The sequence below is a fragment of the Phalaenopsis equestris genome, unplaced genomic scaffold, assembly GCF_001263595.1.
Source record: "Phalaenopsis equestris unplaced genomic scaffold, ASM126359v1 Scaffold000719, whole genome shotgun sequence".
Lineage (NCBI taxonomy): Eukaryota > Viridiplantae > Streptophyta > Magnoliopsida > Asparagales > Orchidaceae > Phalaenopsis > Phalaenopsis equestris.
In genome coordinates, this window is record NW_018165159.1 from 220,935 (window position 1) to 237,817 (window position 16,883).

Sequence of the window (16,883 nt, forward strand, 5' to 3'; positions counted from 1 at the left end):
ACAATTATACTACTTTTATGTAAAATATATATACACACACGCGCTCACACACACACAAAATATGTGTTTTAAGTTTAAGAAAAGAATAATTATGATAATCTTGAAGTGAAGATAAAAATTTGAGCGACATTATGTGAATATGAATATTTAAACGTTAATATATAAATACATAAAATTTTGTGGGATGTATGTAAATGCCTCCCGCGTCCCCCTTTTTTTTTTTAGTTCTCCATCTCCGTTTTTGCCGGATCATCTCTACGTGTGCCGATCACCATCCAGTTTCCGTTTCTTCCGCTATTATATCGCTGCCATTGGTTCTAACTACCCTATCTTCGTCGGGCCTTGATCGGACCTTGCTCGATTTAATATATTCCGACCTCCCTGATTCAGCCCCGTAACAGCCCGTAACCCTCTTCGTCTTTGATTTTGCGATTATCTTCGTGAATCAGGTACATATCGGTGCACGTTCTGCTGGCAGTCGAAAAAATTGATTCTTACCTTCTCATTGCTCTATTTCAAGGTCGATTTTCGTCTATGCCTAGCTCTGCTCTCGGCTGACCTCAACCACCAGCCGCGATCTCGCCGACTTCAACCGATTCGAACATTCAGATTACAACCGTTAAGATTTCCCGTCTCCGAACTTCCATCGCCACACCTTGCCGTTCAAGGGGTCGCTAATCTTGCAGCTCTTCCGTCGGCATTCTCGGAATTCAAGCGAGGTTCTTTAGTTTTTACTATTTTCTAGGAGCCTGCAACCTCTTTGTTGACATTATCTTTAATTATTCAAGTATTAGAAGAACTCCTAACCGTGTAAAAATGTATTGAAGAATAAATTTATGAATATTCTACTTCATGGTTCTTAAAATAAGAAAATTTGAAAGTTTCTCAGAACAATTTGTACTTAACACATCTACCAATTCAAGCCCACAAATCCATCTCCTCCAGTCACACGCTGGTATCTTCATTCCTTTTGCTGAATCTGATTGTCCTTTTTTAAAAGCAATCGAACCTAACTTGCTCTCTTCGATGAAACTAATCCTTAATATTGGATTTATGGAACGAATCAATAATTTACTTTTCTCGATTCCTCCAAATCACAACGCTATCATTCTAGTACTCCAATATGGATGGCCCTGACCTCTCTTGGCTTCATCGTCTTGAAAAAAATCAACTACCATTTTCTTCACAATAATTTACTAATGCACTTATTCGTAGGCTAGATTCGTCACAAATTCATGATTTGCAAGGAGAATTGTCTAAGCTTACTCAAGCATCTTCCGTCTATGATTATTTTAATTGATTTGAATATCTATCCAATCAAATTGTTGGTGTTTTTGAGTCTGTCATGCGAAGTAGTTTTGAATCAGGTTTACGACCCAACATTCATTGATTAATTTAAGGCTTTCAGCCAACTTATTTAACACAAGCCGCTAATATTTCTACATCAATGGAAGTTAATATTACAAAACCTTTTAAAAATCATTTTCACCATATCGAAATCATCTCCTGGCTTGTTATGGATAGTACCTCCAATTACCCTTCTTTCAACACATCAATAAACCTTTGATTCCTCTCAAGAAAATGACATCAACTGAAATGATAGATTGCTTGGAAAGAGGTTCTTGTTATAATTGTGATGAATGATCTCATCGCAATCACATCTGCACGCTAAGACGCATGCCCTCTTGCTGAACCCAACATTCAGAATCACTATAGGGATAGTGAACCAAGCTGTAGTTCTTCATACTCTCAAATATCTAATCAAGAACTTGAAGATGAAATCACTCCTGAAATTAATTATCATGTATTAGTGGTACAACATTTTCCATTCCTTCCGAATTCAAACTAAATTTGCAAATCATAACATTCAAATTTTTTGATGGTGGATTCACACATATTTTCATTCAAGAACAACTAAGATTTACAACTTAATGTTCATCCTTCCAAACACTTTCGGGTCATAGTTGGAAACAGTTAAGCATTAATATGATCTGGCTAATGTCCACAACTTCCAATTACCATGCTAGTCACTGTCTTTATAGCTAATTGTTATGCATTTGAAATTAAGAATGTTGATTTTATATCTGGTCTCTTATGGCTCGAGCTTCTTGGCAATATTATTATACATTATACAGAACTGATCATGGTATTTGATTGGAATGACCAAAACATTATGATACCGGAGGTAACCCAAATCACAAATAGAAACATAAATATTATTGCTGAAATTCAGACGGCTACAACCACGACTCTTGACAACAGGAAATAACAATAACAAACACAACGACACTAGGGCATAATAACAAATGACACAACACATAGACTCCAACTAGGGCTACGACAGCCGGTGGGTGCAGCCCTTCAAGTGACGATAGCAGGTTTTGGAGTGGAGGTGGGATATAGTAGTGGGGTGGCAACAACAAGGGTTGATTGTAGGATGAGTTGTAGTTGGAGCAAGTGGAGTGGAGAGGGCTGGAGAGGCCTACTTGGAGGAGGTAAGTTGGGCGTCTGCTTGGAGGAGGCAGGAAGGTAATGGGGCTGCTGAGAGGAGGCAAGAAAGCCTTAATGACAACAGGGAAGCTGCAGGTAGGCTTTGGTGGCTTTTGGAAGGAGGCAAGATGATTGTGTTGCTGCTTGGAGGATGTGGGAAGGCCTTAGGGGCAACAATGAAGATGCAGGTAGGCTTTGGCAGCTGTTGGGAGGAGGCTGAAAGGTCTTTGTGGGTGCTGGTGTTACGGAAGGAGGAACAGTGTAGGATGGTGGCTGGAATTAAAGGGTAACAATGGGGAAGGGTCGGGGGAAGGATAAATATCTTATCAGGCTCAAGCTATAGCCGAAGCACCACCTCAAAAGAGTTACAATCAAAGCATCTCCTCGTTGTCAGATACCCCAAAGGGGAAGAGCGCCTCAAAGGCAGCAATAAGAAATTTACACTTAGAATAATAAAAAACCTCCTTCCCAATCCTAGGCGAACATCTATAGATGAGGGAGAAATAGATAGACTAGGCAAGTAGGGGAATAAATAATAAATAAAGGAGGGGGAAGGAAAAGGGAGGAATTTGAAGTGAAGCTATTGTAGGAAGGGATGGATTTAGATAGGGAATCAAACAGGGAAGGGAATTAAATAAGAAAGGAAATTAAATTAAAATGAGGACCACAATTACCATAACAACTATGGTAACACGTCTGCGATAATTTAGTTGCTACAGTACCGAAGTCAGTAAGCTCCTGCGCCATTCTTCCTGGGTTGGGGAGCTTCGACTTCATCCGTTGAAGCTTTTAGGGCAGAAAAATTTTGGTAGGGTGGCTTGAGTAGGAGCGAATGCTAGGGAACTTTAGGATAGGACTAGTATTGTGCTAGCTTTGATACCAAATGATACCGAAGATAACACACACCACACATAAAAACAAAAATATCACTGCTAAAATTTTGACGATTACAACCATGACTTTTGAAAACAAGAAATAACAACGACAAACACAACGACACTAGGGCATAACAACAAAGAACACAACTAGGGCTACGACAGGCGGGGGGGGCGGGGTCGGAGCACTAGGGCATAACAACAAAGAACACAACTAGGGCTACGACAGGCGGTCGGGGCAGTCTCGAATATGACCACAACATGTTTTGGAGTGGAGGTGGGATACGGTAGTTGGTTGGCAACAACAAGCGCTGAGGGTAGGATGGGTTGTGGTTGGAGCAGGTGGAGTGGGGAGAGCTAGATAGGTCGGCTTGGAGGAGTCATGAAGGTTGAACGACTGCTGAGAGGAGACAAGAAGGTAGTGAGGATGCTGGGAGGAGGTAGGAAGGCCTTAGCCGCAACAAGGAAGTTGCATGTAGTGTTTGGCGGCTGCTGGAAGGAGGAAAGAAAGTTGTATTGTTGCTGGGAGGAGGTTGGAAGGCCTGAGCGACAACAGGGGAGCTGCAGGTAGGATTTGACAACTATTGGGAGGAGGTAGAAAGGTCCTTGCGGGTGCTACTGTTACAGGAGGAGGAATGGGATGGTGGATGGATTATGAGAAGGGGAACAACTAGGTAGGGTTTAGGGAAGGATAAATATCTCGTTGGGGTTGAGCTACAGTCGGAGCACCACTCAAACTCTTAGAGACAATCATGACTTCAAACAAGTCACAACTGGGGCACCTCTTTGCTGTCAGTTATAATTCCCGGAGGGGAAGTGCGCTTAAAAGGCAACAATCAGAAATCTGCACTCAAAATAATCAAAAACATCCTTACCCATCCTTGGCAGACAACAACATCTATAAATAAAGGGAAAATAGATAGACTAGGCAAGTAGGAGGATAGTTAATAAATAAAGAGGGGGAAGGAAAAGAAAGGAATTTGAAGTGAGGCTTTTGTAGGAAGGGATGGTTTTTGATAGAAAATCAAATAGGAAAGGGAACTAAATCAGAAAGGGAACCACAATTATTGCAACAACTATAATAATGTGTTCTTAGTACTGTGGCTGCTGCAATACCGCTGTCGGTAAGCTCCTGCGTCGCATTATTATACATCGATTGTAATCTTTCGGCACCTAATTTTGACTTCTCACTACAATTTTCAGAAGCTCAATTTTAATTTGTACATGAAAAATTGATTTGTTCAATTTCATTCTATTGAGGATTCTCCACTCAAAGGCTTTTTGACTGCATGTTCATGTATTTTCTACATCGACTACTTCAACACCACATCATGATATCGAACATTCTATTACATTGTAACGAAATTCCAAACTTGATAATGTTAAATCTTGTCATATTTCACATTTTTAGAATTTGAAATCGAAAATTTAATTCAAAAAATGCTAGATTATGGGATTATTCGTTTGAGTCATGACTCATTTTCTTCCCTAGACTTAATAGTAAAAAAATAATAAACTTGTTGTTTTTGCATAGATTATCGAGTTTTAAATCAGGTTATCATACTGCATTGCCTTATTATACATATGGTTGATAAATTTTAGATGAACTATTTGATATACAACATACTTGAAATTAGGCCTACGTGCTGGTTTTCATAAAATAAGTACGAATGAAACATACATTCCTAAAATTGTATTTCACATTCATCATGGCTATTATTAGTTTCTTGTTATGTCTTTTGGACTATCTAACGCCCCAATTACTCTTCAAGAAACTATGAATATAATTCTTAGGCCTTAATTACATCATTTTGTGCTGATCTTCTTTGATGACATATTTGTTTATCGCAAATCCCTTCAAGAGCATATTAATCAATTATAGATTGTTTTAGATCGTCTTAGAACAAATTAATTTTTTTGCTAAATTTTAAAAATGTGTTTTTGATATTGTACAATTGAATATTTAGAACATCTTGTTAAACCCATGTTGACTTCAAACTCTCCAAAATCATTGCTATTTTCATTGTGATCATCTGCTCCAATTTTAAAAAATCTACGATCTTTTCTACGAGTATCTGACTATCAAGGATGCTTCATTTACAATGATACCACTATTGCCTCTCCGTTGACTAATCTTCTCAAAATGGATGTTTATTGTTGGAATGATCAATTTGAAAATGCATTTAACCTTTGAAACAAGCTTTTATTTCTGCTCATGTTCCGCATCAGCAAAAAATTTTCAAATGATTTATAATTACGACTGACACTTTAGGCGGAGGCATTGGAGCTATTTTAATACAAAAGTCACACCCATATAAATTTTCAGCAAAAAATTATGTTTGCGAATGTAGCTCGCTTCTGCTTGTGTTCACTAACCATATGCTATGACATAAATAGTTATAAATGGTGTCAATACCTTTTATGTGAAAGTTTTTGATATGCCTTAACCTAAAAAATATTAAATATCTAAAGCAATAAGTAGTCTAGACACTAGAAAAACAATGTTTTTTTTGTCAATATTCTAGGAGTTAATTTTGATATTGCATACAATCCATACACTACTAATTAAGTTATCGACGACACATTGTTTTCAAGAGAAGAGGAAATTTCACCTGTAAATCTTACAATAAAATCTATCATTGTTAGAAGCACTTTGAACACAAACAAATGATTTGCCAAATTTATAAATGTGTCTGCCAACATCCATGCTGATTCTCTTAAATGTTTTGTTTATAGTGTCAAGGACGATTTGATTCTATGTAAAGGCTGAGTTATTTTATTAGTATTTTCAAGCAAAAAAAAATATTACAATAACTTTTTCTTGGGTAGGTGAGCCTCGAACACGGGGCCTTTCAATGCGGGAGGAAAGGCCCAATCACCATGCCACCATCTCTTCCATACAATGAATAAATTTTATTTCACTTCTATAGCAGGACATGATGGTTTTTAATGAACCCCGTCTCAATTTTTTTACAATTTTATTGGCACAAAATAAAAGGGGATGCTAAATTTTATGTATTTCAACTTAGATAGTGCACTCATAAAATGTAAGGATTCAACATATATTAATTTCTAATTCTTAATATTCTATAATAAAAATATATATTCAACCAAAGTTGTTTAACTCATAATAGTTGATAAATTTTTTTAAAATATTCTTCTTAAATTAAATGAGACTAATCAAATAGTTTATTTATAAATGACGAATATTAGCTGGAGATAGAAAATGCAATAATATTTTGTATTAGTTATGATTTGAAAATTATATTATGAAGAGAAAATAATGTATTTTTTGAATAAAATTATATATTTTTTAGTTCTCTTTTGAGATTGAAGGATTTATGTTTGTAGAATTTTAAAATATTATATTGAGATAATGTTGCATTTGATCATTTATTTCTACTTTGGTATTTTGAATTTTTGAGCCGGGTCATGATAACTATAATGACATACACAATGATGATTAGATTTGAAAGACATGACGGACAATACATAAAATATCTAATAACCCATTATAAGTATAAAAATAAATCTCTTAATGAACAATGATGTGTTTATCTTCTAATAAATAATAATTACTTATCTCAATGTGCACATTATGGATGAGAGAGGAGTGTGACACTTTAGTTCTTACATTCTTAAATAATATTTATTAGCGTGATATATATCAAAACATATACATAAAAATGCACGTTATGTTTTAGATGCATAATATGTTGATATTAATGATATTTTTATGCGACTTAAAGACACAATTTATATACAAGTAAATATAGCTTATATATTTGATTTATAAATTTATAAAAATACCTTATATTTATGTAAATTCTCCTCTATTAAATGCAATTTAAATCTCTCTCCCTCCCGCTAGCTACTTTTCCTCCATCTCTTCTATTTAACCGTCACCTCCTTTATTTGTCCTCCGCTTCTAGCCCCTTTGTCCTTTGTCGCCCCTCCATCTGCTCTTTTCTGCCCCTTCATCCAATCTACTTCATCCCGCATAATAAAATTTCTTATTTAGAGCAGACTTCACCACATCCACGCCATCGCCTGTGAGTTCTCTAGTATCTTCTTCTCTCCTTTCTTGCCCTAATTCTCCCTGCTTGTTGCTTACCCCATATATCCGTTACGTGGATTGAGATCACATGGAGCTCTGGATAGTAAACTGTGTTGACCATTTTCACCCATTAACCATCAGAAAAGATAAGTTGCATTAATTTCCATGCGCAGCTTTCTTCCTGATTTCACTCCCTCCCTCTTTACTCTTTATCAACAAATACGGTTTATCTTGGGATTTTCTTGTCTTCATTTTGCTTGAAAGGAAATTGTTTTCCAGGTCGACATTTATTATAAACTATATTATCTTATTTGTCTACCCACCCAAATTTGTGCCCCAAAAAATTTGATTTCTTTGTAATCTATATGAATACATTTGCAAATCTTGATTTTTTACACTTGTTCAAAATTTTTGTTTTGTGAAATCTTATGAAGTCATTTTTACTAATTATTTAGAGTCTTATTACTTACTAGAATGTTTTCAAGGATGCTTGGTAGTATTTCTGCTGATCATTTGTCTACGCGTCCTTCAATAGTCTTGCCCCCTAGTTATCTGAAGTATAGAAACACAAATGAATGATCTCATGATCATACCAAGATAATGGATAAGTTACTTTTGGCGTATGTGCAGGCTAGCTTTGCTGGGATGGAAAAGAAGAAGGCAGATGAATTTGAGCCTGGACAAATTTCTAATTTGAGGCATGTTGATAGATTTGGGTTTGTAATACAGGACCAGGGTAACTCCCTTGAAGCTAAAAACATTTCCACCAATGAAATGGAGAGGTGTGCTTTGTACCTTTTCAATTCTTCATTCACTTTTTTCAGTAATTTACAATGATTGGTAGATCTCATTAACCACGGTGAAATGTAAAACAACTAGATTTGGATTAATACTGATTATTTTCTCAGCATTTACCTTCATTTTAGGATGATTATTATACATGGATTTAATGGCTAATTATTTGGTTTATGCACAAATAACAAATATATATATGAGATAATTGAGAATTTGACTTAGGAATGAATTGGTATTCAAAATCATTAAAGAAGAATTTAACAAAATATAGTAATCCTCTTTGAAAGTTAAAAGAAAATTAAAAAAAAAAACTAAAGAAAAAGAAAATTTGAAGGAAAAGCTTGATGTTGATCTTAAATTTTAAAATTTGTACCAATCCCCTTTTCTAAAAGTTGAATAATCAATGATTTTATTAACTATAAATTCAAAATATCGTATTCAAAGAGATACTAATAGAATTAACATTAATTAATTGATTAATCAAAATGAATTTTATATATATACATATACACACACACATATATATATATATATATATATTCTTTTTGATGGGTTTCAAAATTCTGAAATGGAAGCACTCGATCATGTCATAGCGCTATAAGGTTTATAGGTCTAACATGCTGGATGTGTGAGATTACTAAAAATATTTATACTCATAAATTTTGTTTGCAGAGTCCTGTTAAGTTTTCAGAGTTCTTATTAATGTTATTTTTTTATATTTCCAAGATTTAAATAATATATTACATGCTACCAATTTTTATTTACTTAGGATCAAATTAACGAATTGTTCAATAAATTTAAAATATTTTTACAATTTTGAATAAAAAGTATCTTATTTTGTTTTAACCTATGCAATATATGCTAAGGGCCATGGAGATAGATGCTTCAATAAATTTGTAATTAACAAAATAAAGTGACTCTAGGCATAGTCTTACAATCTTCAATAGCTTGATTTCTTCTTTTTTAACATTTTGATCGTTGGATATATTTTCTATGTTTGAGCAAATCATCTATCAAGATATGTGTATCCTTTTAATCTTGTGATCACTTCATGAAAACTAGTATTTATCATATATTTATAATCATTAAAGCGAGCTTACAATCTTCTCGTGCTTATAGCGTCGACAATAATCCTCTTTTAGATAATACCAAGCCTATACCATCTAAGAATTGATGTATAAAAGGACATTTTTTTAATCACAGAAATGGGCAAAAGGGTATTTCAGGAGGGGCAAAAAATCAAAGTGCCCTCCCATATTAGTAAAAATTTAATTGCCTGCCCTTGACCCTTTCTAGGTCCGCCTCTGTATCTAGCAGCACTTTGTTCTTTTTAATTGAGATTCTTTAGGATTTGCTTGGAAATTAGCACAAATATATACATAAAACATAATATTTAGTTAACTATTGGTAACTTATAATGTGATTTTTTTTTTCTTCTATACAAGTCTAGCATTTCATTTAAATTGTTTATATACTTTGTTTGACAATTGAAGGTGCTACTCTCTTATTCTTCACTCGAAGCTCTAAGAATCAATTGAGTTCCTTTGTCATATTTGTTTCAATTTCTTCACTCATTTTATTTGAGAACCCGTGACTCAAAGGTTTATTAATTTTTCCTCATAAAATATTATTATATACTTGAACAACTATTATACCATCATCATTATTCTTAATAAAGAAGTTATTAACTTCTCTCCCCTTGTTAAAACCCTTCAGTACTTTTGAGGATTTAATACAAACTACTTTGAGCATTTAGTTCTTTACATCCTTTGATGATATAATATCTACAATGGTCATCGTAGCATTTGTTTTGTTTGTTATTCTTTTATTATCTGTTTCTTCCTATGATTTGCTTTTATTCAAATGAATATGCAATTTAATTAATTTCTATTAAGATTTTTTTCGTAAGTTAATAGCTTCTTCTGCAAGCAATCATTTTTTCTGAAAACTGTTTTGCTAACATCATGCAACAAATGTTCTTTATATTATATTTTCCAATTTTCAGTCTCTGTGAATAATACTTCTTCATCATATCATTATTTAACACTACATAGCCTCAAATTTCTTTTCAAGGAAGAAAGAAGTACTTAAAATTGGTTGAATATGATAGCTATTGGGAAGCTTTTAGGATATATTTCCAGACATTTAGCTGTTAGAATATTTCTATATTTATGCCGTTAATTATTTCACGAGGGTTATCAAGTAATTAACCATTAGAAATATTTTAGACTTTTAGTAGTAATTTATTTTTTTATTTTTCTTATTTTTGTATATACTTTAAATAGCTTCTTATGGTTTGCAAAAACCTAATGAGAATGAAGGTAAAATTTCTACGGCCCATATTTGTCAGACTGCTTAGTTTAGATAATGGGGAATTTTAACATTTATAACTAGAGGATTCATTGTATTGTTCTTTTTCTTTTTATTTTCTTATGTTTTCGTAAGTTTCAATTGAACCTACAATTCTGCCATTTCTCTGCATCTTTTAATGGTTTTTCGTAAGTTTCAATTGAATCTACAATTCTGCCATTTCTCTGCATCTTTTAATGGTTGATAGCTTCTTTACACAATCTCAGTTTCCAGCAATAGTTAGTTTGAGATTACTATTTTTTAGCAAACGCCTTTAATTATTTTGTTCACGTAGTGCTCCTAATAAACAATATATCTTTATCTATATTATATAACATTATAACAGTGTAACAATAAAATTTCTTTCAGGGAGGAAAGGAGGATTCGAAAATGGAGGAAGATGATAGGTATAGGTGGAGGTGATTGGAAGCATTTTGTCAGAAGGAAACCTCACGTAGTTAAAAGGCGTATACGAAAGGGTATTCCTGATTGCTTGAGAGGACTTGTTTGGCAGTTGATTTCTGGAAGCAGGGGTCTTTTGCTAATGAATCAGGGAGTTTATGAGGTTTTCAAATGGTTTTATACCTTCAATAGAATTGATGTTATTCTTGATGATAGTGAACTCTTGAATTTGGATTCTCAAAACATATGATATTACCTTCACTTTTGAAATCGAGGAATCACACCGTGATGACTTAAGATATATAACTTAATTAAAATTGTTTTGGTTGCTTCAAACAATTATTCAAGAATTTATGGATATCATGTTACAAGAAAGAGCAAATGCGGCAATTTTGCTTTATGATCTTTGTACTTAAATTCACTGACATAAGATTGTTTTTGGACTTTCGATGTAATCAACATCAATATTCTTGTTTCTTGAACAATTTCTTATGTCCATGTAACTAGCATACTTTTTTTTTAGTTGCCATATGTACTGCTCTTAGTTTTTAGTTAACATTTTTTTATTAGTTTCTAAGTATATGATGTCTCCAATAGTTAAAGATTGATATACTTTAGACTTATAGATGAGCGACTTTTCTTCTACGATTCAAGCAAAATCAAGTTGAATATTGGAAGAGTTTTTGTCATCCTTAACCTTTTTTGTCATTATTATTTTACTTTCTTTCAAAATGTTATTTTTATTGATACTCTGATACCAATCAGAGCCAAATTTTCACATAACTTAATGCAAAATAATATATTTTATTCCGTCGATATCAAAACAAAGCAACTCTAAATGCATAAAGATAAGCACATACAATTCGAGAGGTAGGCGATCTCTCCCAAATCCTAAAAACCTAAGACTCAAGACCACAATCTCATGCATAACCCTAACCCTCTACACCTAAGACTGAAGACCACAATCTCATGCATAACCCTAACCCTCTATATATTAACTCTATTTATACCCCACAATAATTACTAAAAAAAGCTAAATTGCCTTTATGCACATGCGTAATAATACGCTTTTTCAAATAAGATACATTATCCTCAAGGCAGGAAAAGAGATGGCGCTGGATCAAGTCGTTTGACTCGCACATGGCGTCCTCATATGAAAACTTTTTTATTCAATCATAAATTCATAGCGACCTTCATGAGTTTGAAATGCAATTTTGTACACATCCTTTGACCACAATCAATGGTATCCTAATTTTATGTCAATCTTTGATAATACCACAACCCCAAACTCTCATCTAGTAGCTCATCGATCGCCGAATCTTTATCAAATACGTTTCACATGTCTCTTTCATGGTATGCAACTCGATCTAGAATCCCAGCTCTGCATCCTAAATTGCCCTTACCTTAGTCTCGAGCTTTACCAAAATTTTGCACAAACTGGGGTCACCGCGAAGTACCCCAATCTTGTCTCCCTTCTAAGTATTCTCTAGTCTCTCCCATGCTTTTTCTCCACATGTCCCCATTCTCATCATTACTCTTGAATTGTCTTCCTCTCGAAAGGTTGCAAGAACAAAAGACAATAGTGTAGTTGGATGCAACCCTCTGTCGGTATCTCACCCACCATTGTTCCTTTTTCATGATCGGAATACTTCAAATCAATCTTCTCCAATCTCAAATGACACGTCTTCCCGTTTCGCTTGTTGTCACCCATTCCAAACCTCAAGATGTCGTGCAATTCACTCTAGGTGCTATCGTTCGAATCTGCTCCCGACTCTTCACTGAATCCCACATGTTTTCATTCGTTCTAGTAGTCTGTATGTTGTGCTATTCCTTCCAAGTTCTTTTGCTCGAGTCTACTCCCAATTTATTCACTCAATCCTATGGCTCTCGATAGTTCTAGAACAGTGATGTTGCTCTGATGTCTTGTGAATCCTTCTGATTGATGCAACTCGTGTCTGCTCTTGATTCCTTTGCTCGATCTCATGACTCTAGATCTGACTAAGGCAGTGATGCTGCCCTGATGCCTTGCAAATCCATTTATTGTCGCTCGCATCCGCTCCAGACGCCATCACTCTATGGGCTGAGCCAGTTTTATGTGAAACTCTTTAATATTTTTCATCATTTCTTCTAGAGCTGTGAATCTCCCCTTCATGAAAAAAAAATCGTCCATCCAAAGAAGAGAAAAGCTTCTCTATTTCCGACTTAATTTGACTCACCTCTTCCTCCAATTTCTTCTCTAAAGCATCTATTTTTTTGGATGCCATTATTCTCTAGGCAATTTTAGATTCTGCATGCTTTAATCTCGTTGTTGGCTTCCTAGGTAGCTTAGACCGTAACTGTACTGTGAGGTCTTAAGTCACAATCCCATCCTTGGCATCTCATATCACCCAATTCTCGATTGTATCAGTCAAGAATGACTGCAATCCTGTCATTTGCTTTCTCGCTTGTTCATAATCATGCTGTATCACAAGTTGCGAGCATACACGCCGTGATTCAGGCGTTTGCACTCAGCTAGCTCGGTTGAATCTCTACCATTTCCTTCGTTGTGCCCCCGTCTATTCGCGACTAAATCGCGAACTGCGATCCATTTGTTGGTCATGATCTTGTCGTTTACTTCCCGCAATTCTTTAATTGCTTTTCAACTTGCTCGATCGCGACGGTGATTGCGAGAATCCCTTGAATCAGATGCCCTTATACCAATATAATACAAACTGGAGTTGATTTTTCACAAAAATTATGACACAAGTAATATATTTTATTACGTGATATCAAATCAAAACAAAACAACTCCAAATACATAAAAGATAAGCCTTTTAATTCGAGAGGTATGCGACCTCTCACAAACCCTGAACGTAAGACTTAAGACCATAATCTCATGCATAACCCTAACCCTAAATATATTAGCCCTATTTATACCCCACAACAATAACCAATGAAAGACTAAATTGTCCTTAGGCACTTGGGTAACATACTCCTTTCTTTTATTAAGAAAGTGCGAAGAAACCAACAAGTCGGACTATGAATTTAGCCTGATGATCGTTAATCAAAACCCTATTTGAGAGAAAAAAGACACCATGATGTTGAGGAGAAACATGCATAATAAAGAGGTGAAGGTCAATGTTTTATATTAGAAGTTTCTAGTAATGAAAAGTAACTGATAATTTGTGATTGAATATCAAACAAGATGCAATAATTTTGAAGTGAAGGTTGATTTGCTAAATTTTGAGATACATCGGGATCCAAATGATTTCATTGAGTAACCATGACTATTGAAATGAATTTTTGAGTATAATAATGTTCTATAGTATAATAAAGTAAAATTGGCATCCATCAAGCTCAACAAGAATGCGTCATTGTGGTGGGGAAATATGAAATGTTTTCTACAACGTAAAGAGTAGAGTCACCACTTGCCCTAAGATGAAAAGTGAAATATAACACAAATATCTTTCCTCACATTACCAACATGTTGTGTTCCTAAAATTCCATAACCTGTACCAGTGAGCTTCTTCCGCAATGAAGCACACGACTAAATTTGACTAACTTATGTTGAAATATAAGTTAAGAGGAATTAGAGAAGCATATAGTGACAATGTATCTAGGAGGATTCAAACTTTCTTTCAATAATATGGTGCAATTGTATTTTTATTGGTCCCTACATGTGCATACCCTAACATTGAAGTTGGAGAAGCAAGATCGTCAGGAGGGGACCATCACACTTAACAACCAATGCTCAACTTTACGATCAAGCAGTAAGAGCACGTCCAATAGAGCACCCTAGTTGGCCCCTTACAAGGAGAAATATGGTCAAGGTGGAGTAAAGGTAGGCGTCACCTAGACTCCCAAATCCTTCTCAACAGGAAGTGTGTCAAGTGTCATGATTTATGACCCTTTGAGTCTACTTGTCTAAACAAGAGGGTATTTCCATCATTGGTAAGTAGTTAGTAATGAAGGAAATGTACAATAACATAGTTGACAAGGTAGAAAGTGAGCATGCAAATGAAGAGTAGCAACTTCCAACCAATAAAAGAGAAATTCTTGTGATACAACAATCCATTTAGGCCAAGCCCACGAGAGAGCAGTAATGTCTCCATCGTTACGTCTTTCGTATCTGTTGAATTGCGAAGAAAATGTGTGCAACCTTATCATAGACAAAGACAATTGTTAAAATGCGGTGTCTGCCCAAATGATAGGCAGGTTGCTCTTTGATACAAGAACCATACTCAATTTTATTTCCCATCTTGGTTGAAGAAAGAGAATGAGATCACAATTAACATGAGATGCCCGTGAATTTCTCTATTGGAGACAAATCCAGGAGTACATGTAGTGTGAAATGATATTTATAAATGTTTGTCACATCTTATTAGTCCGTACTTAGTATGACCAATGCACATGTCATGACGGCTACAAGAACACATATTCCTTCATTAAGGACGTGAAACATATCATATTCTTATCTTGGAAGGAGTTTGATTTTTGCATGTGACAATTGGAGTGGCATGCCACATCTCTCTCAGAGGAATGACCCAACTAAATAGCTACTATGGAAGCATGCATTGACATTGTAAAGGCGAAAGAAAGACTCATTCTTTTACTCCAAATTGTATCAATTAGATCAGAAGTAAATAATTGGGCACTGGCCTTTGACATGCATGTGCCAGATTTAATGGATTAGAAGAAACTAGTGTCACATGAGATGCTGCATAAGTATTTTGGTAAGGATCCATCCTAAAGATGGACCGCTTATGTAGTTGAGACGATTCTTGAACTAATGCATGAACTCTGTGTGTAGTTTACAAATAGTATCAACATATTGGTTTCTTCAACTATTCCAAAAGGTAAAGATGTTTCTTCTCTGCATTTATTGAGGTTGCTTTCATGTTTGCTATTACCACTGCACATGATTTTAGCTCAACCCGAGAGATCTTGCATTGCTCTGTCAAAAGGTTGAGAACCTTCTTGTCGAGGAACGCTGTGTGGTCATGAATCAATGATTTATTATGGTGAAGCCAACAAATTTCTTGCAATGGTTTGCTTGTCTATAGAGGGACTAGTCTCAATTCCTACTCACATACACGTTTGGGGCATTGTTTCTAGAAAACAATGTTGATGGTACAAGCTTTGGAATTGTATGAATAGGTAATTTCATGAGTTGGAAGGTGACAATCTACAACAACTTCCTTGTTATCTTGTTCAGTGGTGAACACATTTGTACCTTTAAATGTTCATTCTGAATTTGACAAGTATGAAGAGGAGAATACTAGGTTGCTTAGGAATCAAGCTTCCCTTGATTATTTGTGAAACTTCTCACATTCAGATATAAAGTTGCATATGGAGTTAAGTTTCTGGCGTCATTACTTGGATATATATTCTTAAATAAGTATGTTGATCACAATGATATAGTTACTATCATTGATCTTAGATGAAACTACGTGTCTAGGGCACTTATTAAACATCAAATCTATGAAAAATTTCATATCGAGGTTTTCAAAGCACTTCTAAGTGTAGTGACAACGGATGAAAAACTTTTTGCTTTGTAAATAATGTATCAATGTCACTATAACTACAATGATTGAGACTTGACTCTTACTGAACTTACATAGTTGCCGAGTTGATGCAAGAAATATCTTTCATAGCTCACCCAAGTGGATAAATTTATTTGGAGCAAAGATTACCGGAGGTGGCTCGGCTTTTATTGTATGTGTGAGGAAATGAATTACAAAATAGAACAAGTATAGAAGCATGTGAATAAGTCTAGGAGATCTCAAGTTTTCAAGAAGGACACTTAGTATGAATTAGGTTGAATAAGAGATTTCCTGCACATTTGTTTGAAAATTAAGCTTAGAGCTGATAGTTTGTTCAAAATTGTTAAAGATAATGTATATCAGATTGACTTGTCAGGAAACTATAACATCTCT

The 16,883-nt window shown here is 34.8% G+C and overlaps 1 protein-coding gene across 2 annotated transcripts in view; it reads left to right on the plus strand.

Moving 5' to 3' along the window:
- The first annotated feature begins 206 nt into the window (after positions 1–206).
- The window catches only part of LOC110030449 (EVI5-like protein), a 48,514-nt gene continuing 31,837 nt past the window's right edge, over positions 207–16,883 (plus strand). For both annotated transcript variants that reach the window (XM_020733167.1, XM_020733168.1), the window contains exons 1-4: positions 207–449; positions 521–719; positions 8,053–8,204; positions 10,936–11,131. In XM_020733167.1, coding sequence (XP_020588826.1) covers positions 8,068–8,204; positions 10,936–11,131 — 333 coding nt within the window. In that variant the 5' untranslated portion in view covers positions 207–449; positions 521–719; positions 8,053–8,067. The remainder of the gene's footprint in view (positions 450–520; positions 720–8,052; positions 8,205–10,935; positions 11,132–16,883) is intronic.